This window comes from Vidua chalybeata, chromosome 34 (assembly GCF_026979565.1).
Source record: "Vidua chalybeata isolate OUT-0048 chromosome 34, bVidCha1 merged haplotype, whole genome shotgun sequence".
Taxonomy (NCBI): domain Eukaryota; kingdom Metazoa; phylum Chordata; class Aves; order Passeriformes; family Viduidae; genus Vidua; species Vidua chalybeata.
The window spans coordinates 684251-710230 of NC_071563.1; the positions used below are offsets into that span (position 1 = coordinate 684251).

Below are 25980 nucleotides of genomic sequence, written 5' to 3' on the forward strand. Positions count from 1 at the left end.
GGACCGATACCAGGACCAGGAGCAGCACCGGCACCGACACCGGCACCGGGACTGACACCAGCACCGGCGCCGGCACCGGCACCGGGACCGGGAGCTACACCGGGAGTGACACCGGGAGTGACACTGGCACCGACACCGATCCCGGAACGGACGCCAGGAGCGGCGCCGGGACCGACACCAACACCGGGACCGGCACCGACACCAGGACTGACACCGGAAGCAGCGCCGGGACCGACGCCAGGAGCTACACCGGGACCGGCACTGGTACCGGCGCCGGCTCCGGGACCGGGACCAGGACCGGGACCGACACCGGCACCGGGAGCGGCACCGACACCGGCTCCGGGACCGGGACCAGGAGCGGCACCGACACCGGCACCGGCTCTGGGACCGGGAGCGGCACCGGGAGCGGCACCGGGAGCGGCACCGGGCGGAGCCGCAGCGCCCCCTCCTCCCCTCGGGACACGAATGGGAAGAAGCTTCCCGCGGGATCCCCCAGGGCGATCCCGGCCAGCGGCTCCCTCCGCTCCGCGTCGTAGAATTCCAGCCGCGCCTTCTCCCGGTCCAGGAGCACCCCGAGCACCGAGAGATCCCGGGGATGATCCCCGGGCACCGAGAGATCCCGGGAATCCTCTCTGAGCACCGAGAAATCCCGGGGATTCTCTCTGAGCACCGAGAGATCCCGGGGATTCTCTCTGAGCAGCGAGAGATCCCGGGGATGCTCCCCGAGGGCGCGGCAGACGGAGAAGAGGCGGCCCCGGGATGCGCAGAGAGCCCAGAGCTGCGGGGGATCGCGGGGATCGAGGGGATCCCGGGGGTCGCGGGGATCGAGGGGGTCGAGGGGATCCCGGGGGTCGCGGGGATCGAGGGGATCACGGGGATTGGGGTGATCCAGAGGGTCGTGGGGATGCCGGGCATCCCGCCGGTCCCGGGGATCGGGGAGGTCCCGTGGGTCCCGGGGATCCCGCGGGTCCCGAGGATCGGGGGGATCCCGTGGGTCCCGGGGATCACGCGGGTCCCGGGGATCGGGGGGATCCCGTGGGTCCCGGGGATCCCGCGGGTCCCGGGGCTCGCGGGGACCCCGCAGCACGCCCAGGGCCCAGCTCCGCTGCTGGCCCAGCTCCACCTCCCAGTAGCCCTTCCCGGCTCGCAGCTCGTCCCGCGCCACCAGCGCCGCCACCGGGAGCGGATCCCGCGCGTCCCCGAGGGGCAGCGGCCGCGCCTCGGGACCCAGCGCCACCGGAGCTGCGGGGACGGAGGGATCCCGTCAGGGACCGCGACATTCCCGGGAGAGGGGATGCGGCCACTGAGGGGCTGAGGTGGGGCAGAACCCCTGAATCCCTGAACCCCCAAATTCCTGAACCCCTGAACCCCCAAATACCTGAATCCCCGAATCCCCAAATTCCCGAACCCCTGAACCCCCAAATTCCTGAACCCCTGAACCCCCAAATTCCTGAATCCCCGAATCCCCAAATTCCCAAACCCCTCAATGTCTGAACCCCCAAATTCCTGAACCCCTGAAACCCCAAATTCCTGAATCCCCGAATCTCCAAACCCCCAAATTCCTGAACCCCTGAAACCCCAAATTCCTGAATCCCCGAATCTCCAAATCTCCAAATCCCTGAATCCCTGAACCCCCAAATTCCTGAATCCCCGAATCTCCAAACCCCCAAATTCCTGAACCCCTGAACCCCCAAATTCCTGAATCCCCGAATCTCCAAACCCCCAAATTCCTGAACCCCTGAAACCCCAAATTCCTGAATCCCCGAATCTCCAAACCCCCAAATAACTGAACCCCCGAACCCCCAAATTCCCGAATCCCTGAATCTCCAAATCGCCAAATCCCTGAATCCCCGAACCCCCAAATTCCTGAATCCCCAATCCCCAAATTCCTGAACCCCTGAAAGCCCAAATTCCTGAATCCCCGAATCCCCAAATCTCCAAATCCCTGAATCCCTGAACCCCCAAATTCCTGAATCCCCAAATTCCTGAACCCCGGAACCCCCAAATTCCTGAATCCCCGAATCCCCAAATTCCCGAACCCCTCAATGTCTGAACCCCCAAATTCCTGAACCCCTGAAAACCCCAAATTCCTGAATCCCCGAATCTCCAAACCCCCAAATTCCTGAACCCCTGAAACCCCAAATTCCCGAATCCCCGAATCTCCAAACCCCCAAATTACTGAACCCCTGAACCCCCAAATTCCCGAATCCCTGAATCTCCAAATCGCCAAATTCCTGAACCCCTGAAACCCCAAATTCCCGAATCCCCGAATCTCCAAACCCCCAAATTCCTGAACCCCTGAACCCCCAAATTCCCGAATCCCTGAATCTCCAAATCGCCAAATTCCTGAATCCCCGACCCCCCAAATTCCTGAATCCCCAATCCCCAAATTCCTGAACCCCTGAAACCCCAAATTCCTGAATCCCCGAATCCCCAGATTCCCGAACCCTTCAATGTCTGAACCCCCAAATTCCTGAACCCCTGAAACCCCAAATTCCTGAATCCCAGAATCCCCACATTCCTGAACCCCTGAACCCCCAAATTTCTGAATCCCCGAATCCCCAAATTCCCAAATCCCCGAATCCCCAAATTCCCAAATCCCCGAATCCCCAAATTCCCGAACCCTTCAATGTCTGAACCCCCAAATTCCTGAACCCCTGAAACCCCAAATTCCTGAACCCCTGAACCCCCAAATTCCTGAATCCCCGAATCTCCAAATCCCCAAATTCCTGAATCCCCGAACCCCCAAATTCCTGAATCCCCAATCCCCAAATTCCTGAACCCCTGAACCCCGAAATTCCTGAATCCCCGAATCCCCACATTCCCGAACCCTTCAATGTCTGAACCCCCAAATTCCTGAATCCCCAATCCCCAAATTCCCGAACCCCTCAATCTCCAAATCCCTGAACTCCCAAATCCCCAAGCCCCCAAATTCCTGAACCCCTTAATCTCTGAACCCCCAAATCCCCAAACTCCCAAATAACTGAATCCCTGAATCCCCAAATCCCCGAATCCCCAAATCCCAGAAACCTCGAATCCCCAAATTCATGAACCCCTGAACCCCTAAATCCCCAAATTCCTGAACCCCCAAATTCCTGAATCCCAGAATCCTCGAATCCCCAAATCCTCAAATTCCTCAACCCCCAAATCCCCGAACCCCCAAATTCCGGAACCCCCAAATCCCTGAGTTACTGAATCCCCGAATTTCCCAATCCCGAATCCCTGAATTTCCCAATCCCAGAATCCCAGAGCTGCAGCTCACCCGCGTGGCTCCGCGCTTCCCAGAAATCTGCGAGAAAAAGAAAAAAAAAACCGGGAATTCCGATTTTTATGGAGGAATTCCGTCCTTCCCCCAAACACCCCCCAAATCCCGGGAATTTGGGCACTCCCGAGTTTTCCCAGGAGTTCGGGTGTTCCCGAGGTTTTCGCGGCAATTTGGGCATTTCTGAGGTTTTTCCAGGAATTTGTGCGCTCCTGAGGTTTTCCCGGGAATTTGGGCATTCCCGAGTTTTCCCGAGATTTTGGGAATTCCCGAGCTTTTCCCAGGAATTTTGGTGTTCCGTGGTTTTCCCGGGAATTTGGGCATTCCCGAGTTTTCCCGAGATTTTGGGCATTCCCGAGCTTTTCCCAGGAATTTTGGTGTTCCGTGGTTTTCCCAGGAATTTGGGCATTCCCGAGCTTTTCCCAGGAATTTGGGCATTCCCGAGGTATTCCCAGGAATTTTGGTGTTCCGTGGTTTTCCCAGGAATTTGGGCATTCCCGAATTTTTCCCGGGAATTTGGGCATTCCCGAGCTTTTCCCAGGAATTTTGGTGTTCCGTGGTTTTCCCAGGAATTTGGGCATTCCCGAGCTTTTCCCAGGAATTTGGGCATTCCCGAGGTATTCCCAGGAATTTTGGTGTTCCGTGGTTTTCCCGGGAATTTGGGCATTCCCGAATTTTCCCGGGAATTTGGGCATTCCCGAGTTTTCCCGAGATTTTGGGCATTCCCGAGCTTTTCCCAGGAATTTGGGCATTCCCGAATTTTTCCCGGGAATTTGGGCATTCCCGAGCTTTTCCGCGCTTACCCAGCTCCGCTTTCAGCTGGCCTGAAAGGAAAAGCGATTCCCGTCAGTTTTGGAGGATTTTCCCGTTTCCCCCCCATTTTCCCCGAACCCCCGAGTGTGGAATTGCAGGAAATTCCCTCCCCTGGATGAATTAGCCCCAAATTCCAGGGAAAATGTGGAAAATCAGCGGAATTCCCGGGTTATTTCGGGGGGGGGGAAATGCGGATTTACGGAATTTGCGTTTTCTTACCCAAGCGTTTCTTGAATTGGATTTTTGCTGGAAGGGAAAAGCGGGGAATGAGTGAGGGGAAAATTCCATGGAAAAATGAAAATACCAGCGGGAAAAGCATGGGAAAAAAGGGGATAAAAGAGGGAAAAAGGGGGAAAAATGTTAAGGAAATGGGATTTAAAATGGGATTTACCTTCTCGTTTCTTGGCTTTTTCTCCATCTGGGAATTCCGGATGTGGAATTGAAGGAATAACAGGGAGAGATATTAATTGAATAATGGTTAATCATGATTAATAATATTTAATAATATTTAATGATATCATGTTCGTGAATATTTGTTATTAATGTTGTTTGTAGGTTGTTGCCAAAAGGGAAGGGAAAAAGGGGAAAAACGGGGAAAAAGGGGAAGAGCGGGGAAAAGGGGGAAGAAAGGGAGAAAATGAGAAAAAGGGGAAAAAGGGAAAAAGGAAAAAAGGAAAAAAAGGAAAAAAAGGGGGGAAGGGGAAAAAAGGAGAAAAGGGGAAAAAGGAGAAGAAAGAGGAAATAGGGAAGAAAGGGGGAAAAGGGAAAAAGGGGAAAAATTAAGAAGTGGAAAAGGGAGGGAAGGGAAGAAAGGGGGAAAGGGGGAAAAGGGGAAGAAAGGGGAGAAAAAAGGAAAAAAAAAAGGAAAAATAGGGGGAGAAAGAGTAAAAAGAGGGAAAAGGGCAAAAAAGGAGGAAAGGGAAAAAAGTGGGGAAAAGGGGGAAAAAGAAAGAAGTGGAAAAGGGGAAAAAAGTGGAAAAAGGGGAAAGAAGAAAGAGGAAAAAGGGCGAGAAAGGGAGAAAGGGGGGGAAAAGGGGGAAAAGAGGAAAAGGGGGAAAAGAGAAAAATGGAAAATAGGGAAAAGGGAAACAATGGGGAAAATTGGGGAAAAGAGAAAAAGGAAAAATGGAAAAAAGGGGGGAAAGGGTAAAAAAGGAGAAAAAAGGGGAAAAGGAGAAGAGGAAATATGGGAAGAAAGAGGGAAAAGGGAAAAAAGGAGAGAAGAGGGAAAAAAGAGGAAAAATGGGAAAAAGGGGGGAAAAGGAGAAAAAAGGGAAAAGGGGAAACAAGGGGAAGAAAGGGGAAAGGGGAAAAAAGGGGGAAAAGGGGAAAAAAGGGAAAAAAGGTGAAAAAGAGGAAAAGGGGGAGAAATGGGGGAAAGGGAAAAGGGGGAAGAAAGGGGAAATGAGAAAAAGGGGAAAAGGGAAAAAAGGGTGGAAGGGGAAAAAGGGGGAACAACAGAAAAAGGGAAAAAAGGGGGAAAAGGGAAAAAAGAAAAAAAAGGAAAAAGGGGAAGAATCGGGAAAAAGGAGAGAAAAGGGGAAAAGGGGAAAACGGGGGGAAGGGTAAAAAAGGAGAAAAAATGGGAAAAGGAGAAGAAAGAGGAAATGGGGGGAGAAAAGGGGGAAAAGGGGAAAAAGGGAGAGGTGGAAAAAAAGAGGAAAAAGGGAAAATGGGGGGAAGGGGGAACAGGAAATAAGCAGAAAAAAGGAGAAAATGGGAAAAAGGGGGAAGAAAGGGGGGAAAAAGGAAAGAAGTGGGAAAAAGGAAAAAAGTGGGGAAAGGGGAAAAAGGGGAAAAGGGGAAAAGGAGAAGAAAGAGGAAAAAGGGCAAGAAAAGGGGAAAAGGGGGGAAAAGGGGGAAAAAGAGGAAAAAGACGAAAAGGGGAAGAAAGGGGAAAAGGTGGGAAAAGAGGAAAAAAGGGGGAAAAAGGGGGAAAAAGGAAAAGGGAAAGGAAAAGGGGGAAAGGGAAAAAGAGTAAGAAAGGGGGGAAAAGAGAAAAAGGGGCTGGAGGGGAAAAAGGGGGAAAAGGGAAAGAAAGGGGAAACAGAAAAAGGGAAATCAAGGAAAAAGAGGAAAAGGGGAAGAAAGGGGGAAAAAGAGGGAAAAGAGAAAAAAGCGGGGAAAAGGGAAAAAAAGGGGGAAAGGAGGGGGAAAAGGGAAAAAAGTGGAAAAAAGGAGAAAAAGGGAAAAAAGAGAAACAAAGGGAAGAAAAGGGGAAAAAGGGGGAAATGGGAAAAGGGAAAAAGGGGGAGAAGCAAAAAGGATGAAAAAGGGAAAAGGAAAGAAAGGAAAAAAGGAAAAAAGGGGAAGAAAGGGGGGAAAAAAAGGAAAAAAAAAAGGAAAAAAGAGGAAAAAGAGGAGAAAAGGGCAGGACTCACCCAGCAGCGCCTTCACTTTGCGCTTCCCTGGAAGAGAAAGGGCAAAACCTGGGCCCAGGAACGGCAGCGGGAGCCCGAGCGCGGCAATGCGAGTTTTGTTATCGGGAATGGAAAATTCAGGTTTTGTTATTGGGAATTAAAAATGCAGTTTTTGTTATCGGGAATTAAAAATTCAGTTTTTGTTATCGGGAATGGAAAATTCAGGTTTTGTTATTGGGAATTAAAAATTCAATTTTTGTTATTGAAAATCTAAAATTCTGTTTTGTTACCGGGAATCGAAAATGCAATTTTTGTTATTGGGAATTAAAAATGCAATTTTTGTTATCGGGAATTAAAAATTCAATTTTTGTTATCGGGAATGGAAAATGCAATTTTTGTTATCGGGAATTAAAAATTCAATTTTTTGTTATTGGGAATTAAAAATTCAATTTTTGTTATCGGGAATTAAAAATGCAATTTTTGTTATCGGGAATGGAAAATTCAATTTTTTGTTATCGGGAATGGAAAATTCAATTTTTGTTATTGAAAATCTAAAATTCTGTTTTGTTACCGGGAATCGAAAATGCAATTTTTGTTATTGGGAATTAAAAATTCAATTTTTGTTATCGGGAATGGAAAATGCAATTTTTGTTATCGGGAATTAAAAATTCAATTTTTTGTTATTGGGAATGAAAAATGCAATTTTTGTTATCGGGAATGGAAAATTCAATTTTTTGTTATTGGGAATGAAAAATGCAATTTTTGTTATCGGGAATGGAAAATTCAGTTTTTGTTATTGGGAATTAAAAATTCAGTTTTTGTTATCGGGAATTAAAAATTCAATTTTTGTTATCGGGAATGGAAAATTCAATTTTTGTTATTGAAAATCTAAAATTCTGTTTTGTTACCGGGTATCGAAAATGCAATTTTTGTTATCGGGAATGGAAAATGCAATTTTTGTTATCGGGAATTAAAAATTCAATTTTTTGTTATTGGGAATGAAAAATGCAATTTTTGTTATCGGGAATGGAAAATGCAATTTTTGTTATCGGGAATGGAAAATGCAATTTTTGTTATTGGGAATTAAAAATTCAATTTTTGTTATCGGGAATTAAAAATTCAATTTTTGTTATGGGGAATTAAAAATTCAATTTTTGTTATCGGGAATTAAAAATTCAATTTTTTGTTATTGGGAATGAAAAATGCAATTTTTGTTATCGGGAATTAAAAATGCAATTTTTGTTATCGGGAATGGAAAATTCAATTTTTGTTATTGAAAATCTAAAATTCTGTTTTGTTACCGGGAATCGAAAATGCAATTTTTGTTATTGGGAATTAAAAATGCAATTTTTGTTATTGGGAATTAAAAATTCAATTTTTGTTATTGGGAATTAAAAATGCAATTTTTGTTATCGGGAATTAAAAATGCAATTTTTGTTATCGGGAATGGAAAATTCAATTTTTGTTATGGGGAATTAAAAATTCAATTTTTGTTATCGGGAATGGAAAATTCAATTTTTGTTATCGGGAATTAAAAATTCAATTTTTGTTATCGGGAATTAAAAATTCAATTTTTGTTATTGAAAATCTAAAATTCTGTTTTGTTACCGGGAATCGAAAATGCAATTTTTGTTATCGGGAATGGAAAATGCAATTTTTGTTATCGGGAATTAAAAATTCAGTTTTTGTTATTGAGAATCAAAAATTCAATTTTTGTTCCTGGAATTAAAAATTCAGTTTTTAATTGAGAATCAAAAATTCAGTTTTTGTTCCTGGAATTAAAAATTCATTTTTTGTTATCAGGAATTAAAAATTCAATTTTTTGTTTTAATTGAGAATCAAAAATTCAATTTTTGCCCCGCCTGGAGAATTCCGCGCCCGGAACGAATTCCATTGACCCGATGGGATGGAATTTGAAATGCAGCAATAATGAATTTAATAATTCGGTTTTTAATGGAATCCTTTGATTCTTTAAAAATCCATAGATTTAATGATTAAAAAATCAATATATTTCATTTAATTATAGAATAATTATAATTTTATATATATATAAATATATATATTGAATAATATAATATATATAATTTAATGATAAATGATACATTTATTAATAAATAATTTAATAATAAATAAGAAATAAGAAATAATAAATCAATATTTAATAATTCATCTATTTAAGGATCCGCCTATTAATAATTCATCTATTTAATCACAATTTTTAATTTTTAATTCATTTTTTTTGCATTTAAACTGCAGCAAAAGCCATTTCCGCAATGCAGATTTTCCCCGTTTTCGATGGGAACAGAAAATTGAGCAAAATCCCGATTGTGAAAAAAAAACCCCCAAAGTCCATTGGAAAATTCAAAATTCATTTCAAGTGGTAAATCTTAAAATTTTTATTCAATTTAACATTTTTTCCTTTTCAATGAGGAAACTTTTAAATTGTAGGTTTGCAATTGATTAAAAAAAAAAAAACTAAAAATTGAATTAAGTCAAATTAAAGTAATTAACAGCGGGATCAAAAATGGAAATGGAAGAAAAATGAGGAATATTCCGAATTTTTAAATGGTGAAGTTTTAAATTGGAAACGATTAATTTAAATTTTAATTCTAATTTTAATTTTAACTTTAACTTTAATTTTAATTTTAATTTTAACTTTAATTTTAATTTCCATTTTAATTTTAATTTTAATTTTAATTTTAATTTTAACTTTAATTTTAATTTTAATTTTAATTTCCATTTTAATTTTAATTTTAATTTTAATTTTAATTTTAATTTTAATTTTAACTTTAACTTTAAATTTAATTTCCATTTTAATTTTAATTTTTATATTTTAATTAGAATTTCAGTTTTAATAAAAATTTTAATAAATTAAAAATTAATTTAAAAATAAATTAAAAATTTTAATAAATTAAATTAGATTAAATTAATTTAATTTAAATTAAATTAGATTGAATTAATTTAATTTAAGTTCAAACGCAGGGAGTTTTTACCTTCCTCCAATTCCAGCTTTGCCTTTCCTGGAAAATCAAGAAAATTTTAAATTATTTAATTGTGTACGATTTTTAAATGAATGTTTAACAATAATTCATATTTAAATTTACATATTTATATTTATATTTATATCTATATTTATATTTACATATTTATATTTATATTTATATTTATATTTATATTTATATAAATATAAATCTATATCTATATCTATAGCTATATGTATATTTAAATTTATAGTTATAATTATAATCATATTTATTTAAATGCATTTTATATTTATCTTTACATTTACATTTACACTTATATTTATATATGTATTTATATCTGTATTATTTATATTTACATTTGTCGGCGTAGGTATATTTATATTTATATTTATATTTATATTTATATTTATATTTATATTTATATTTATATTTATATTTATATTTATATTTATATTTATATTTATATTTATACTTATATTTATATTTATGTAAATCTATATCAATAGCTATATGTATATTTAAATTTATAATTATAATTAAAATAATATTTATTTAAATTCATTTTTATATATATATTTACATTTACATTTAGACTTATATTTATATATGTATTTATATCTGTATTATTTATATTTACACTTGTCGGTATATTTATATTTATATTTATATTTATATTTATATTTATATTTATATTTATATTTACACTTATAGTTGTATTTATAGTTATAGTTATAGTTATATTTATTATTATATATTTATGTTTATATTTATATTTATAATTTTATTTTTATTTTTATTTTTATTTTTATTTTTATTTTTATGTTTATTTTAATTTTTTATATATTAATATGTATTTATATTTATATTTATATTTATATTTATATTCATATTCATATTCATATTTATATTTATCTAATTTTAATCCAATATACATATCAACTATTTAATATTCAAGATTTAATATCTAATATTTAATATTTATATTAAATATCAATATATAATACTTAATATTCAAGATTTAATATTTAACATTTAACAGTAACATTCAACATTAATATTTAATAGTTAATATTTAGTAGTTAATATTTAATATTAATATTGAATATTGGATATTTAATATTTAATATTTAATATTTAATATTTAATATCTAATATTTAATATTCAATATTTGATATCTAATATTCAATATTTAATATCTGATATTTAATATTTGATATTTAATATTTAATATTTAATATTTAATATTTAATATTTAACATTTAACATTTAATATTTAATATTTGATATCTAATATTCGATATTTAATATCTGATATTTAATATTTGATATTTGATATTTAACATTTAATATTTAATATTTGATGTTTAATATTTAATATTTAATATTTAATATTAATATTTGATATTTGATATTTGATATTTAATATCCAATATTTACTATTTACTATTTAATGTTTAATATTGAATATTTGATATTGAATATTTATTCCTCATGTGTTCAACCTCTGGCTCATTAACTATTCATCATTAATGGAGTTCACGTCTGCAATTAACGAGCTTTAATTCTGTTTTAATTCGCATTAATTCGCAAGTTTATACATGGAATATTTTCAGGATTTTCTTGCATTTCCATCTCTGGCTATTTCTATTTTAATAACATTTCACAAAAGCTCGCGTTTCTTCCTTTATATTGATTTTTCCCAGATTTTCTTGTATTTTTTTTCCACATCTGTTTTTGAAATATTCAATTAAATCCCGTCCTTGTTATTTTTTGTCACAATTTTTCTTAATTCACGCCGTGTTTTATATTTAATTATTCATCTTTTGCAATCCGCTAATTAATAATTTGTAGTTTGACGCTTTTATAATGATATTGAAAAATAAATAATTATAATTAAAGTAAAAAAAACCCAATAAAGAATGCATTAATTTATTCAATTATAAATTATTATATTTATTATTATAAATATATAAATTATAAATGTTTCATTATAAGAAATGATTTATTATAATTTAATACATTTCTTATATTATTTACAATTATTCTAATTTAATACATTTATCAAAACAAATTGTTCATTTATTTAATTTTTATTTTTGCTTTGATTTTGATTTCTTACTTTAGCGATGCATTTTATTTATGACAATTCATTATTAGAATATTTAATTGTAATAAATAAAAGTAAGGAATACGTACGTTTTTCCAAAATTTTATTTTATTCACTTTTATTAAAATAATTGATGAAATGAAATACCTATATGAAATATTTCATTAATTAGTATTTATTTATTCGCTCATTTTACTTTTATTCGCTTATTTTAAATTCAATATTTACATTTAATTTACTATTTTAAATTTAATTTACTATTTTAAATTTAATTTAATATTTTAAATTTAATTTAATATTTTTAAATTTACTATTTTTTAATAAATATTATTTTTATACTATTTCACCGTAACAAATGCTGAATAATATTTAATAATATTTCTAATTAATTCATTACTAACACTGTTCTATTTTATAATGCTTTTAATTGAAACCAAGAAAAGGAATAAATAATTAAAGTATAAAAATCCCACAGCATTCGCGCTCATTAATTAATTCCATCGTTACTATAATTAATAATTAATTAATTGCTAATTAACCCCCTCACCTGCCCTCGCTGTTCTCTTGTGGCTCCCTGGGGAAAAAAATGAAAAATAAGAATTTAAAAAATCTGTAAAAATTCCATTTTTTCCCTGTTCTTGATGGGAAATTCGGCTCCTTCTCCCGGACTTGGTCGTTATCCCGGTGGGATTTGGGATTTTCCCTGGATTCTGTTGGATTTGGGATTTTCCTGCATTCCGGCAGGATTTGGGATTTCCCCGGTTCCGATGGGATTTGGGATTTCCCGATCCCGGCGGGATTTGGGATTTTCCTGCATTCCGGCAGGATTTGGGATTTTCCGGGATTCCGGCAGATTTGGGATTTCCCAGAACCCGGCGGGATTTGGGATTTTCCTGGATTCTGGTGGATTTGGGATTTTCCTGGATCCGGCGGATTTGGGATTTCCCCAGATCTGGCAGATTTGGGATTTCCCCGGATCTGGCAGATTTGGAATTTCCCTGGATCAGGCAGGATTTGGGATTTCCCCGGATCCGATGGGATTTGGGATTTCCCCAGATCCGGCGGATTTGGGATTGCCCCGGATCTGGCGGGATTTGGGATTTCCCCGGATCTGATGGGATTTGGGATTTCCAAGATCCCGATGGGATTTGGGATTTCCAAGATCCCGGTGGGATTTGGGATTTCCCCAGATCCGATGGGATTTGGGATTTCCCAGATCCTGGCGGGATTTGGGATTTCCCCGGATCCGGCAGATTTGGGATTTCCCTGCATTCCGGCAGGATTTGGGATTTTCCCGGATCCGGCGGGATTTGGGATATCCCTGGATCCGGCGGATTTGGGATTTCCAAGATCCCGGTGGGATTTGGGATTTCCCCAGATCCGATGGGATTTGGGATTTCCCTGGATCTGGCGGATTTGGGATTTCCCAGATCCTGGCGGGATTTGGGATTTCCCTGGATCTGGCAGATTTGGGATTTACCCGGATCCGGCGGATTTGGGATTGCCCCGGATCTGGCAGATTTGGGATTTTCCTGCATTCCGGCGGGATTTGGGATTTTCCGGGATTCCGGCAGATTTGGGATTTCCGAGATCCCGGGGGGATTTGGGATTTCCCCAGATTCCATTGGATTTAGGATTTTCCCAGATTCTGGTGGATTTGGGTTTTTCACTGGATTCTGGCGGGATTTGGGATTTCCCCGGATCCGGCGGATTTGGGATTTCCAAGATCCTGATGGGATTTGGGATTTCCCTGGATCCGATGGGATTTGGGATTTCCAAGATCCCGGTGGGATTTGGGATTTCCCTGGATCTGGCGGATTTGGGATTTCCCCGGGATTTGGGATTTCTCTGGATCCGATGGGATTTGGGATTTCCCCGGATCTGGCAGATTTGGGATTTCCCAGATCCTGGCGGGATTTGGGATTTCCCCGGATCCAGCGGATTTGGGATTTCCCTGGATTTCGGCAGATTTTGGATCTTCCTCGACTCCGGCGGATTTGGGATTTCCCGAGATCCTGGAGGATTTGGGATTTTCTCCTGGATTCTGGTGGGATTTGGAATTTTCCCAGGTTCTGGTGGATTTAGGATTTTCTCCTAGATTCTGTTGGATTTGGGATTTCCCTGGATTCCAGCGGGATTTGGGATTTCTCTGGATACCGGAAGATTTGGGAATTTCTCCTGGATTCTGGTAGGATTTGGGATTTCCTCAGATTCCGACAGATTTGGGATTTCCCTGGTTCCAGTGGGCTTTGGGATTTTTCCGGATTCTGGTGGATTTGGGATTTTCCCGGATTCTGGTGGGATTTGGGATTTCCCTGATTGCATCAGATTTGGGATTTTCTCCTGGATTTGGGCGGGATTTGGGATTTTCTGGCAGATTCTGGCATTCAGATTCAGATTCTGGCAGATTTGGAATTTCCCCTGATTCTGGTGGATTTAGGATTTCCCCAGATTCCATTGGATTTGGGATTTTTTCCCGTATTCCAGAGGGATTGGGATTTTTCCTGGATTCTGGTGGGATTTGGGATTTTCCCAGATTCCGATGGATTTGGGATTTCCCTGGATTCCAGTGGATTAGGGATAGTCCCAGATTCCGTTGGATTTGGGATTTTTTCCCATATTCCAGCGGGACTTGGGATTTCCCCGATTCCGGCAGATTTGAGATTTTTCCTGGATTCTGGTGGGATTTGGGATTTCCCTGGATCCTGGAGGGATTTGGGATTTCCCTGGATTTCCAGTGGGTTTGGGGATTTTCCCAGATCCTGGCGCATTTGGGATTTTTTCCTGGATTCCAGCAGATTTGGGATTTCCCCGGATTCTGGCGGGTTAGGGATATTCTCAGATCCTGGATCTTCCCCGATTCCAGCGGTTTTGGGATTTCCCTGGATCCTGGAGGGATTTGGGATTTTCCCCGATTCCAATGGGATTTAGAATTTCCCTAGATTCCGGCAGATTTGGGATTTTCCCGGATCCTGGTGCTTTTGGGATTGCTCTGGATCCTGGAGGGATTTGGGATTTCCCCAGATTCGTACGGGATTTGGGATTTTCCCCCATTCCGGCGGATTTCGGATTTCCCTGGATTCCGGCGGATTTGAGATTTTTCCCCGATTCTGGAGGATTTGGGATTTTCCCCTGGAATCGAGCGGGATTTGGGATTTCCCTGATTCCAGAAGGATTTGGGAATTCCCTGGATTCCAGCGGGATTGGGATTTCCCTGGATTTCGGTAGATTTTGGATCTTCCTCGACTCTGGCGGATTTGGGATTTCCCGAGATCCTGGAGGATTTGAGTTTTTTCCCAGTTTCTGGTGGGATTTGGGATTTTCCCAGATTCCATTGGATTTAGGATTTTCCTGGATTCCAGTAGATTTGGGGTTTTCCCTGGATCCTGGAGGGATTTGGCATTTCCTCAGATCTGGCGGGATTTGGGATTTCCCTGGATTCTCTCAGATTTGGGATTTTCCCCGATTCTGGCGGGATTTGGGATTTCCCGAGATCCTGATGGATTTGCAATTTTTCCTGGATTCTGGTGGGATTTGGGATTTTCCCCGATTCCGGTGAATTTGCGATTTCCAAGATTCCAGCAGATTTGAGATTTTTCCCAGATTCTGGCGGGATTTGGGATTTCCCTGGATTCTGACAGGATTTGGGATTTTTTCCAGATTCTGACAGGATTTGGGATTTTTCCCGGATTCTGGCGGGATTTGGGATTTCCCTGGATTCTGACAGGATTTGGGATTTTTTCCAGATTCTGACAGGATTTGGGATTTTTCCCGGATTCTGGCGGGATTTGGGATTTCCCTGGATTCTGACGGGATTTGGGATTTTTTCCAGATTCTGACAGGATTTGGGATTTTTCCCTGATTCTGGCGGGATTAGGGATTTTTTCCAGATTCTGGCGGGATTTGGGATTTTTCCCTGATTGTGGCAGGATTTGGGATTTTTTCCGGATTCTGTCAGGATTTTTCCCAGATTGTGGCAGGATTTGGGATTTTTTCCTGATTCTGACAGGATTTGGGATTTCCCCAGATTCCGGCAGGATTTGGGATTTTTTCCAGATTCTGACAGGATTTTTCCCTGATTGTGGCAGGATTTGGGATTTTTTTCCGGATTCTGGCAGGATTTGGGATTTTTCCCTGATTGTGGCAGGATTTGGGATTTTTTCCAGATTCTGACAGGATTTTTTCCAGATTGTGGCAGGATTTGGGATTTTTCCCTGATTCTGGCGGGATTTGGGATTTTTTCCAGATTCTGACAGGATTTGGGATTTCCCCGGATTCTGGCGGGATTTGGGATTTTTTCCAGATTCTGTCAGGATTTGGGATTTTTCCCGGATTCTGGCAGGATTTGGGATTTCCCCGGATTCTGGCAGGATTTGGGATTTTTCCCAGATTCTGGCAGGATTTGGGATTTTTTTCCAGATTCTGTCAGGATTTTTCCCTGATTCTGGCGGGATTTGGGATTTTTTTCCAGATTCTGTCAGGATTTTTCCCTGATTCTGGCAGGATTTGGGATTTTTTTCTGGATTCTGGCAGGATTTGGGATTTTTTCTGGATTCTGTCAGGATTTTTCCCTGATTGTGCCAGGATTTGGGATTTTTTCCGGATTCTGGCGGGATTTGGGATTTTTTCCAGATTCTGACAGGATTTGGGATTTTTCCCGGATTCTGGCGGGATTTGGGATTTTTTTCCAGATTCTGACAGGATTTTTCCCTGATTGTGGCAGGATTTGGGATTTTTCCCTGATTGTGGCAGGATTTGGGATTTTTTCCGGATTGTGGCAGGATTTGGGATTTTTCCCTGATTCTGGCAGGATTTGGGATTTTTCCCTGATTGTGGCAGGATTTGGGATTTTTTCCAGATTGTGGCAGGATTTGGGTTTTTTTCCGGATTCTGGCAGGATTTGGGATTTTTCCCAGATTCTGGCAGGATTTGGGATTTTTCCCTGATTGTGGCAGGATTTGGGATTTTTTCCAGATTCTGTCAGGATTTGGGATTTTTCCCGAATTCCAGCGGATTTGGGATTTTTTCCAGATTCTGTCAGGATTTGGGATTTTTCCCGGATTCTGGCAGGATTTGGGATTTTTCCCGGATTCCGGCGGATTTGGGATTTCGGGGGCGGAACTCACTCTGGAGCACACAGAAAATGAGGGAAATCAGCGCCAGGCTCAGGAACAAAACCGCCAGGAAAATCTGCAGCCACTGCGAGACGGAGGGGAGGAGATCCTCTGGGAAAACGAAGGAAAATCCATTAATAATTCATTAATAATTCATTAATAATTCATTAATAATTCATTAATAATTCATTAATAATTCATTAAAAAGAAAACTAAAATGAAAACAAAAATAAAACCAAAACAAAAACCAAAACAAAAACCAAAACCAAAAATAAAAATAAAAATAAAAATAAAAATAAATTTAAGAATTAAATAATAATTAATAATTAATAAATTAAATCAATTCTATTAATCTGTAAAGATTGAGTATTCTATTAATTACTAAAGATTCTATTAATTTAAGGCATAAATTTAATTAAAAACTCTATTATTTTAGGCCTAAATGTTCAAATGATCATTCATAATTTTATTCATTGTTTAAGGCTATAATTTGCCATTAATTATTAATCATACAATTAATGATTTAATTGTAAAATTATGAATAAATAGTCTACTAATTATTTCAGGCCTATTAATTAAGGCATAAATGTTCAAATAATTATTCATTATTTTATCATTTATTAAGGCTAAAAATCAAATTAAAGCAATCAATCATTAAATGATAAAAAATGAAATTAAAGAGTTTGACAAGAGCTGCCAACAAGGAAAACCCAAATAGAATAAAATAAAATAAATATTAAATTAAACGAAATTTAATCTAATTTAAAAATCAGTAAAAGACTTTGACAAGAGCTGTTAATTAGCAAACCAAAATAGACTAAATTAAAATAAATTTTAAATTAAATTAAATTTAAAAATCAAGAAATGATAACCAATAAAAGACCTTGGTAAGAGCTGCTAATTAGCAAAAATGAAATAGAATAGAATAAAATAAAATTTAAATTGAAATGAGACGAAATTTAGCATCATTTAATTCAGGTTAATTAATAAATTTATTTATTAAATACATAAAATAAATAAAATAAAAAATAAATAAAATGAGTTCATTTTATGCATTTGTTTTATTAATAAATTTAGTTTAATTTGATACTTTTAAAAATTAAACTAAGTTTGGTTTAATTTAATTTAATTCAAATCAATTAATGATAATCAATAGAAGACCTCGGCAGAGCTGTTAATTACCAAAACTAAAACAGAATAAAAGACAAGAAATTTTAAATTAAACTAAGTCCAATTAAATTCAATTAATTTTAAATTTTAATTTCCTTTAGATTAGAAATTTATTTCAAAAATTTAATTTAATTTAATTTAAACTTAAAATCCAGGATTTTAAGTTTAAAATAAACTTGATTTCATAAATAATAAATAAATAATAAATAATAATAAATAATAATTTATAATAATAAATAATAAATAATATCATAATAATAAATAAAATAATTAAATAATATAATAATAAATAATAATATAATAAATAATTCATAATAATAAATAATAAATAATAATAATTATAAATAATAAATAATAAATAAATAATAAAATAAAATTGATTTCAAAAATTAAAATAAAATAAAATAAAATAAAATAAAATAAAATAAAATAAAATAAAGTAAAATAAAATAAAGTAAGGCAAAATAAAATAAATTTAAAATAAAATAAAATAAAATAAAATAAAATAAAATAAAAATAAAATGAAATAAATTAAAATGAAATAAAATGAAATAAAATGAAATAAAATGAAATAAAATAAAATGAAAATAAAATGAAATAAATTAAAATGAAATAAAATGAAATAAAATGAAATAAAATAAATAAAGTAAAGTAAAATAAAATAAAATAAAATAAAATAAAATAAAATAAAATAAAATAAAATAAATAAAGTAAAGTAAAATAAAATAATAAAGGAAAATTAAAATTGAAAATGAAATTGAATTAAAATTAAATTTAAATGAAATTTCACAAATGAAATTTAAAACCCAGTAAAACCGAAGACTTCCAACGCTTTGGCCTCAACCGATTCGTTCAGAAATGAACCGGAGCAGGAGCGGAGCAGCTCCGCGGGAATTCCCCGGGAATCGTTGCCCACCGTGGATGCGGATCCGGGAGGCGCGGGAGGCGTTGAGCCGGCGGTTGAGGACGCGGCACGAGATCTCCAGGTCGGATCCCGGCTGGATCCGCACGGAACCCTCGACGCTGAAGAGGCCCCCGGCGCTCACCGTGGCCGCGGTGGCCGTGGGCTCGCGCCGGACGTTGCCGCGGCCGTCCAGCCAGAGCAGCTCCGGCCGCGGGAACCAGCCGGAGGCGCGGCACGAGAGGCCCAGGCCCCGCGCCTCGGGGCCCCGCAGGATCACGGACGGAGCTTCTCCGAGGGCTGCGGAGAAACAGGAATTTCCATTTCAATCCCACTGAATCTGGGGTTTTTGGGAGGCAATGATCCCGAGCTTTGAGGAGTTGATGCTGTGGGATCGAGGATGGAATCCCTGTGGAAAACAGAGGAATTTTTAATTTTAATCCCATTAAATTTGGGTTTTTTGGGAGTCAACAATTTCTGCCATTGAGGAGTTGCCACTGTGGGATCAAGGATGGAGCTTCTCCAACGGCTGCGGAGAAACAGGAATTTCCATTTCAATCCCACTGAATTTGGGGTTTTTGGGAGGCAATGATCCCGAGCTTTGAGGAGTTGATGCTGTGGGATCGAGGATGGAATCTCTGTGGAAAACAGAGGAATTTTTAATTTTAATCCCATTGAATTTGGGGTTTTTGGGAGTCAATGATCCCATGCCTTGAGGAGTTGCCACTGTGGGATCAAGGATGGAATCTCTGTGGGAAAACAGAGAAAATTTTCATTTTAATCCCATTAAATTTAAGTTTTTTGGGAGTCAATGATCCCGTGCCTTGAGGAGTTGTCACTGCGGGATCAAGGACGGAGCTTCTCCGACGGCTGCGGAGAAACAGGAATTTCCATTTCAATCCCACTGAATCTGGGAGGCAATGATCCCGAGCTTTGAGGAGTTGCCACTGCGGGATCAAGGATGGAATCTCTGCGGAGAAACAGAGGAAGTTTCCATTTTAATCCCATTAAATTTAAGTTTTTTGGGAGTCAATGATCCCGTGCCTTGAGGAGTTGCCACTGCGGGACCATGGATGGAGCTTCTCCGAGGGCTGCGGAGAAACAGGAATTTCCATTTCAATCCCACTGAATTTGGGGTTTTTGGGAGGCAATGATCCCGAGCTTTGAGGAGTTGATGCTGTGGGATCGAGGATGGAATCTCTGTGGAAAACAGAGAAATTTTTCATTTTAATCTCATTAAATTTTTTGGGAGTCAATGATCCCGAGCTTTGAGGAGTTGATGCTGTGGGATCAAGGATGGAATCTCTGTGGGAAAACAGAGAAAATTTTCATTTCAATCCCATTAACTTTAAGTTTTTTGGGAGTCAATGATCCCGTGCCTTGAGGAGTTGCCACTGCGGGATCACGGACGAAGCTTCTCCGACGGCTGTGGAGAAACAGGAATTTCCATTTCAATCCCACTGAATCTGGGGTTTTTGGGAGGCAATGATCCCGTGCCTTGAGGAGTTGCCACTGTGGGATTAAGGATGGAACCTCTGTGGGAAAAGAGGAATTTTTCATTTTAATCCCATTAAATTTGGGTTTTTTGGGAGTCAACAATTTCTGCCATTGAGGAGTTGCCACTGTGGGATCAAGGATGGAGCTTCTCCGACGGCTGTGGAGAAACAGGAATTTCCATTTCAATCCCACTGAATCTGGGGTTTTTGGGAGGCAATGATCCCGAGCTTTGAGGAGTTGCCACTGCAGGATCAAGGATGGAACCTCTGTGGAAAACAGAGAAAATTTTCATTTTAATCCCATTAACTTTAAGTTTTTTGGGAGGCAATGATCCCGTGCCTTGAGGAGTTGCCACTGCGGGACCACGGACGGAGCTTCTCTGACGGCTGTGGAGAAACAGGAATTTCCATTTCAATCCCATTAAATTTGGGATTTTTGGGAGGCAATGATCCCGTGCCTTGAGGAGTTGCCACTGTGGGATTAAGGATGGAACCTCTGTGGAGAAACAGAGGAAGTTTTCATTTTAATCCCATTAAATTTGAGATTTTTGGGAGCTGACGGTTCCATTCACTGAGGAGTTGTCAGCACAGGATCACAGATGGAACCTCTGTGGAAAAACAGAGGAATTTCCCACTTCAATCCCAATGGATTTGGGTTATTTGGGAGTCAACAATCTCGTTCATTCAGGAGTTGCCACTGTGGGATCACGGACGGAGCTTCTCCGACGGCTGTGGAGAAACAGGAATTTCCATTTCAATCCCACTGAATTTGGGATTTTTGGGAGGCAATGATCCCGAGCTTTGAGGAGTTGCCACTGTGGGATCAAGGATGGAGCTTCTCTGACGGCTGTGGAGAAACAGGAATTTCCATTTCAATCCCATTAAATATGGGAGGCAATGATCCCGAGCTTTGAGGAATTGCCACTGTGGGATCAAGGATGGAATCTCTGTGGAAAACAGAGGAATTTTTAATTTTAATCCCATTGAATTTGGGATTTTTGGGAGGCAATGATCCCGAGCTTGGAGGAGTTGCCACTGTGGGATCAAGGATGGAATCTCTGTGGGAAAACAGAGAAATTTTCCATTTTAATCCCATGAAATTTGGGGTTTTTGGGAGTCAACAATTTCATTCATTGAGGAGTTGCCACTGCGGGATCATGGACGGAGCTTCTCTGACGGCTGTGGAGAAACAGGAATTTCCATTTCAATCCCATTAAATTTGGGATTTTTGGGAGTCGATGATCCCGTGCCTTGAGGAGTTGATGCTGTGGGATCAAGGATGGAATCTCTGTGGAAAACAGAGAAAATTTTCATTTTAATCCCATTGAATTTGCGTTTTCTGGAACTCAAGGATTCCGTTCATTGAGGAGTTGTCACCACAGGATCACAGATGGAGCCTCTGTGGATAAACAGGAATTTTCCATTTTAATCCTATTAAATTTGCGTTTTCTGGAAACCAACAATTCTGTTGATTAAGGAGTTGCTGCCACAGGATCACGGATGGAGCTTCTCAGACAGCAGTGGAAAACCAGGAATTTTCCATTTCCATCCCATGAAATTTGGGTGTTCTGGAACTCAGTTTTTTGCCCAGGAGTTGGAAAGTCTTGGAGGATTTTCCAGGATTTGATCCATGGGGTCTGGAGGTTCTCAGTGGTTGATGGATCCAAGAATGTCCTTGGGAATTAGGGATTTAATGGAGGATCTGGAAACGGATGGAGGGGTGGGCGTGGTTCTGGGATGGAGTTTGGGTGGAATTTGCCAGGATTTTGTGGAATGTATGAAATATAAAAGTTGTAGAAACAAATATATAAAATATAGAGAATGTAAAACTCTGAAGGATAAAAATATAAGCTATGTTTTATAGAAGTATAAACTCAGATAAATACAAATATAAGTATAAATATAAAAGAATGTATTATTTATATTTATTTTCTTATACAGTATATATATTAGAGCATATATTATTATATATTTATAATTTATTAATAATACTTTATAAATACACTAAATTAATATAATATAATATAATATAATATAATATAATATAATATAATATAATATAATATAATAATAATATAATATAATATAATATAATATAATATAATATAATATAATATAATATAATATAATATAATATAATATAATATAATATAATATAATATAATATAATATAATATAATATAATATAATATATATCAATAAGATGTAATATATATAATTTGATAATATATGTTGATATATTTAATAGAATAATTAATATATTTAATTTAATATAATTTATATAATATTAAAATAAATAATAATATATAATTACATACCTATATAATATGTAAAAATTAATAATTTAATGAATTTAATATAATTTATATAATATGGTGTTCTACATAATGTAATATATTAAAAATGTGTATATATTATTATGTATATGTATATATACATATTTATATGTATTTATATGTTTATATAATGTAATATTTATATTATACAACATATGTTTTACATGTGATATTTTACAACATATAAGACATCAAATATAAAAATCCTATATAAAATGTAAGAATATAAATTAAAGACACGAAATAGAAATTGTTAAATGTAAAGGAACTAAACATAAATATTAGAATTTTTTTTTTAATAATTATAAAATGCAAAAAAAAATATTTAAATGCGTAGCAATATTTCAAATATCTGCCCAGTTTTGCGCGGTGAAGGAAAAAGAGGGAACAGCACCAACCTGCCACTTCCAGCTCCACCAGCACTTCCCGGGATTCGTCCTGGAACGAGACCTGGCAGCCGTAGGAGCCCTGGTCGGAGCTCCGGACGTCCCTCAGGAGCAGGGACACGTTCCCGGCTCGGAATTCCCTGTGGAAAAGTTCCGCCCGGCCCCGGTACCGCTCATCCGGCTCCTCGCCCCGGCCCTTCCCGTCGTAGCTGCCCACGGGGATCCGCTGGGATTGGCCGTGGAATGTCCAACGGACGGAGAAATCCTCGGGAATGGGCGTGGATCCCACCTGGCAGGGCAGGACCACCCTGTCCCCGATGATTCCAAGGACGGGAATTTTGGGAGCGCTGAGGAATCCGCCTGTTTTAGGGTAAGAACGGGATTTGGTTCTGGTTAGTTCTGGTTTTCCGCATCGTCTTTCCCATGGATTTTCATCGGGATTGATTCCATCCTCAACAGGAGAGGGATCCAGAGGAAAACCAAAAAAAAAAAAAAAAAATGGGATGTGGTTCTCATGGATTTATCCTTCGGCGTTTTGAACAACAACTCAAATTTCTTGGCTGTTAAAACACTGGGAAACCCTGGAAAAATGGATGGAAACGGCAAATTCCATCCAAAATAGAATCCTCAAACCTGGGATTTACCTCCAGAAAATTCCAGGTGGGAATCGCCCACCCCCATAGTGGTTCCCAGGAAGGTTTGGAATGCCCCAGGGCCTGGAATTCATCCCTACGGCGCTGGGAGATGTGGGAGCGCCCGGATCCCCAAGGATACACGAGGTGTTCCTTGGATATCCCCGTTCCCAGAGGTTCTCCCAGCACGGGATTGGGATGTGGGTGATAAAATCATGGAATTCCCTGAGCTGGAAGAGGATCAGAGTCCAAGTCCTGGCCCCGCACAGGACAATCCCGACAATCCCGACAGCCCCCAACAGTCTCCAAGAGTCCCAAGAATCCCAGCAATCCCAACAGTCCCAACAATCCCAACAATCCCAACAGTCCCAACGACCCCGATAGTCCCAACAGTCCCAACAGTCCCGACAATCCCAGCAATCCCAACAGTCCCAACAGTCCCAACAATCCCAACAATCCCGACAGCCCCAAGAGTCCCAAGAATCCCAAGAATTCCAAGAATCCCAACAATCCCAACAAACCTGCCAGTCCCCAACAGTCCCAAGAATCCCAACAATCCCGACAGTCCCAAGAATCCCAACAATCCTGACAGTCCCAAGGGTCCCAAGAATCCCAAGAATCCCAACAATCCCGACAGTCCCAACAATCCCAACAATCCTGACAGTCCCAAGGGTCCCAAGAATCCCAACAGTCCCAAGAATCCCAAGAATCCTGATAGTCCCAACAATCCAAACAATCCCAACAGTCCCAACACCCCCGATAGTCCCAACAGTCCCAAGAATCCCAAGAATCCCAAGAATCCCAACAACCCCGACAATCCCAACAACCCCAATAGTCCCAACAGTCCCAACAATCCTGACAATCCCGACAATCCCGACAATCCCTGGGAGCGTTGTTCCAATGCTCCACGAGCTCCGGAACATTCGGAGTCACTGCGGAGCGGCTCCACCCTCCGGAGAAGGAACCTTTTCCAAGTTAAATCCCGCGTGCTCGTTAGGTGTTAATTAATGTTTCAGAGCAGGAATCGGCCGTTTTATGGGAATAGATCCCAAATGGAATCGCCCTCACCTGCAGCCAGGACTGGGAGCAGCGCCAGCCGCCACAGCCGGGGCTCCATGGGGAATCCTGGCTCGCTGCTCCGGAACCCGCGGGATTCCCTCGGTCCCTTCCCGACGGGAAACAAGAGGAGGGAGAGAGGAAAAACCAGAAATATCTGTGAGGGACGGCGCGTTTTCCCACGGGAAATGGAATTCCAGGAGTTTTCCTTCCTGCGGATCCCCGTGCGATTCAAATCCATCCATTAAATCCTCCTGAGATTCTTCACTCCCGGTTTTCCCCTTTCACTGAGGAATTCCAAGCGTTTCCTGGGACGTTTGGAGGTGATTTTGATCTCAGTTTTTAGCGGGGTTTTGATGTTATTTTGGTATCAGACTTTAAAATTGGATTTTGCGACTATATTTTAACACTAAATTTTAACAGCGTGTTTTGATATTATTTTGAAGCCATTTTTAATATTATATATTAACATTATAAACATTATAAATATTATAGCATCCATTTAATATTGCATTATTATATTTTGCTATTATATTTCAATATTATATTTTGATATATAGTTCAAGACCGTATTTTTATTATACGTGCTATTCTAATATTATGATATAAATTTAATATTGTACTATTATATTTTTATATGATATTTAGATATTTTAATATTGCATTTTGACACCATCCTTATACATTATATTCAATTATTAATATAGTAATATTAATTGAATATCATATTATTATATTTGGGTATTATATTTCAATATTTTATTTGGATATTAGATTTTAATACTGTATTTTGATATATCTTATTACTACCTTCAGTAATTAATTTTGATCTTACATTTTGCTATTAGATTTTCTCTAAGCTTTTTATATTATTTTGGCATTTTGGCATATATTCTTATATATTTTTAATACTCGATTTTTTAAATTCTATTTCAAGATTTTTTTAATATTATATTTCAGGACTATGTTTTTATATTATATTTAGTATTATATTCTGATACTGTATTTTGGGATTATATGTGATAATATATTTTAACAATTTATTGATCTATTTTAATATATTTGGAGATAATATTTTTATATAATTTAACATTATATTTTGTCATTTTATTTTGTTGCTTTAATATATTCCATATTTAAAAGAAATAATAAAAAATAAATATATATAATTATTTTAATAGAATGATTCTATTTATTATAAAATAATATTACATAGTTATTTATTATGATGTAATAATATTTATTTATGTAATAAATATTATATGCAGTAATTATTATGATTTAATAAAGAATAACTGCAGTTTATTTATAGTGTTATAATGCACAATGTAATAATAATTATATTTATATATTTATTTAAAT

At 38.4% G+C, this 25980-nt stretch overlaps 1 protein-coding gene across 1 annotated transcript; it reads right to left on the minus strand.

Annotated features, from left to right (window-relative positions):
• Window positions 1-244: 244 nt before the first annotated feature.
• LOC128802153 (butyrophilin-like protein 8) lies at window positions 245-24679 on the minus strand. The gene is made up of 8 exons (XM_053968368.1): window positions 24631-24679; window positions 22943-23290; window positions 18728-19012; window positions 6457-6483; window positions 4295-4321; window positions 4066-4086; window positions 3263-3289; window positions 245-1242 (listed from the first exon to the last, which is right to left on the minus strand). Exons 1-8 carry the CDS (start codon window positions 24677-24679, stop codon window positions 245-247), a joined length of 1782 nt encoding a protein of 593 aa, XP_053824343.1.
• Window positions 24680-25980: the final 1301 nt, after the last annotated feature.

Coding starts and splice junctions, on each gene's coding strand:
- LOC128802153 (XM_053968368.1), bottom strand. CDS start 24,679: ATGGAGCCCCGGCTGTGGCGGCTGGCGCTGCTCCCAGTCCTGGCTGCA. Junction 6,484..18,727: donor CTCCCGGATCCGCATCCACG/GTGGGCAACGAT, acceptor TTTCTCTTCCAG/GGAAGCGCAAAGTGAAGGCG. Junction 4,322..6,456: donor CAAAGTGAAGGCGCTGCTGG/GTGAGTCCTGCC, acceptor TTTCCCTTCCAG/CAAAAATCCAATTCAAGAAA.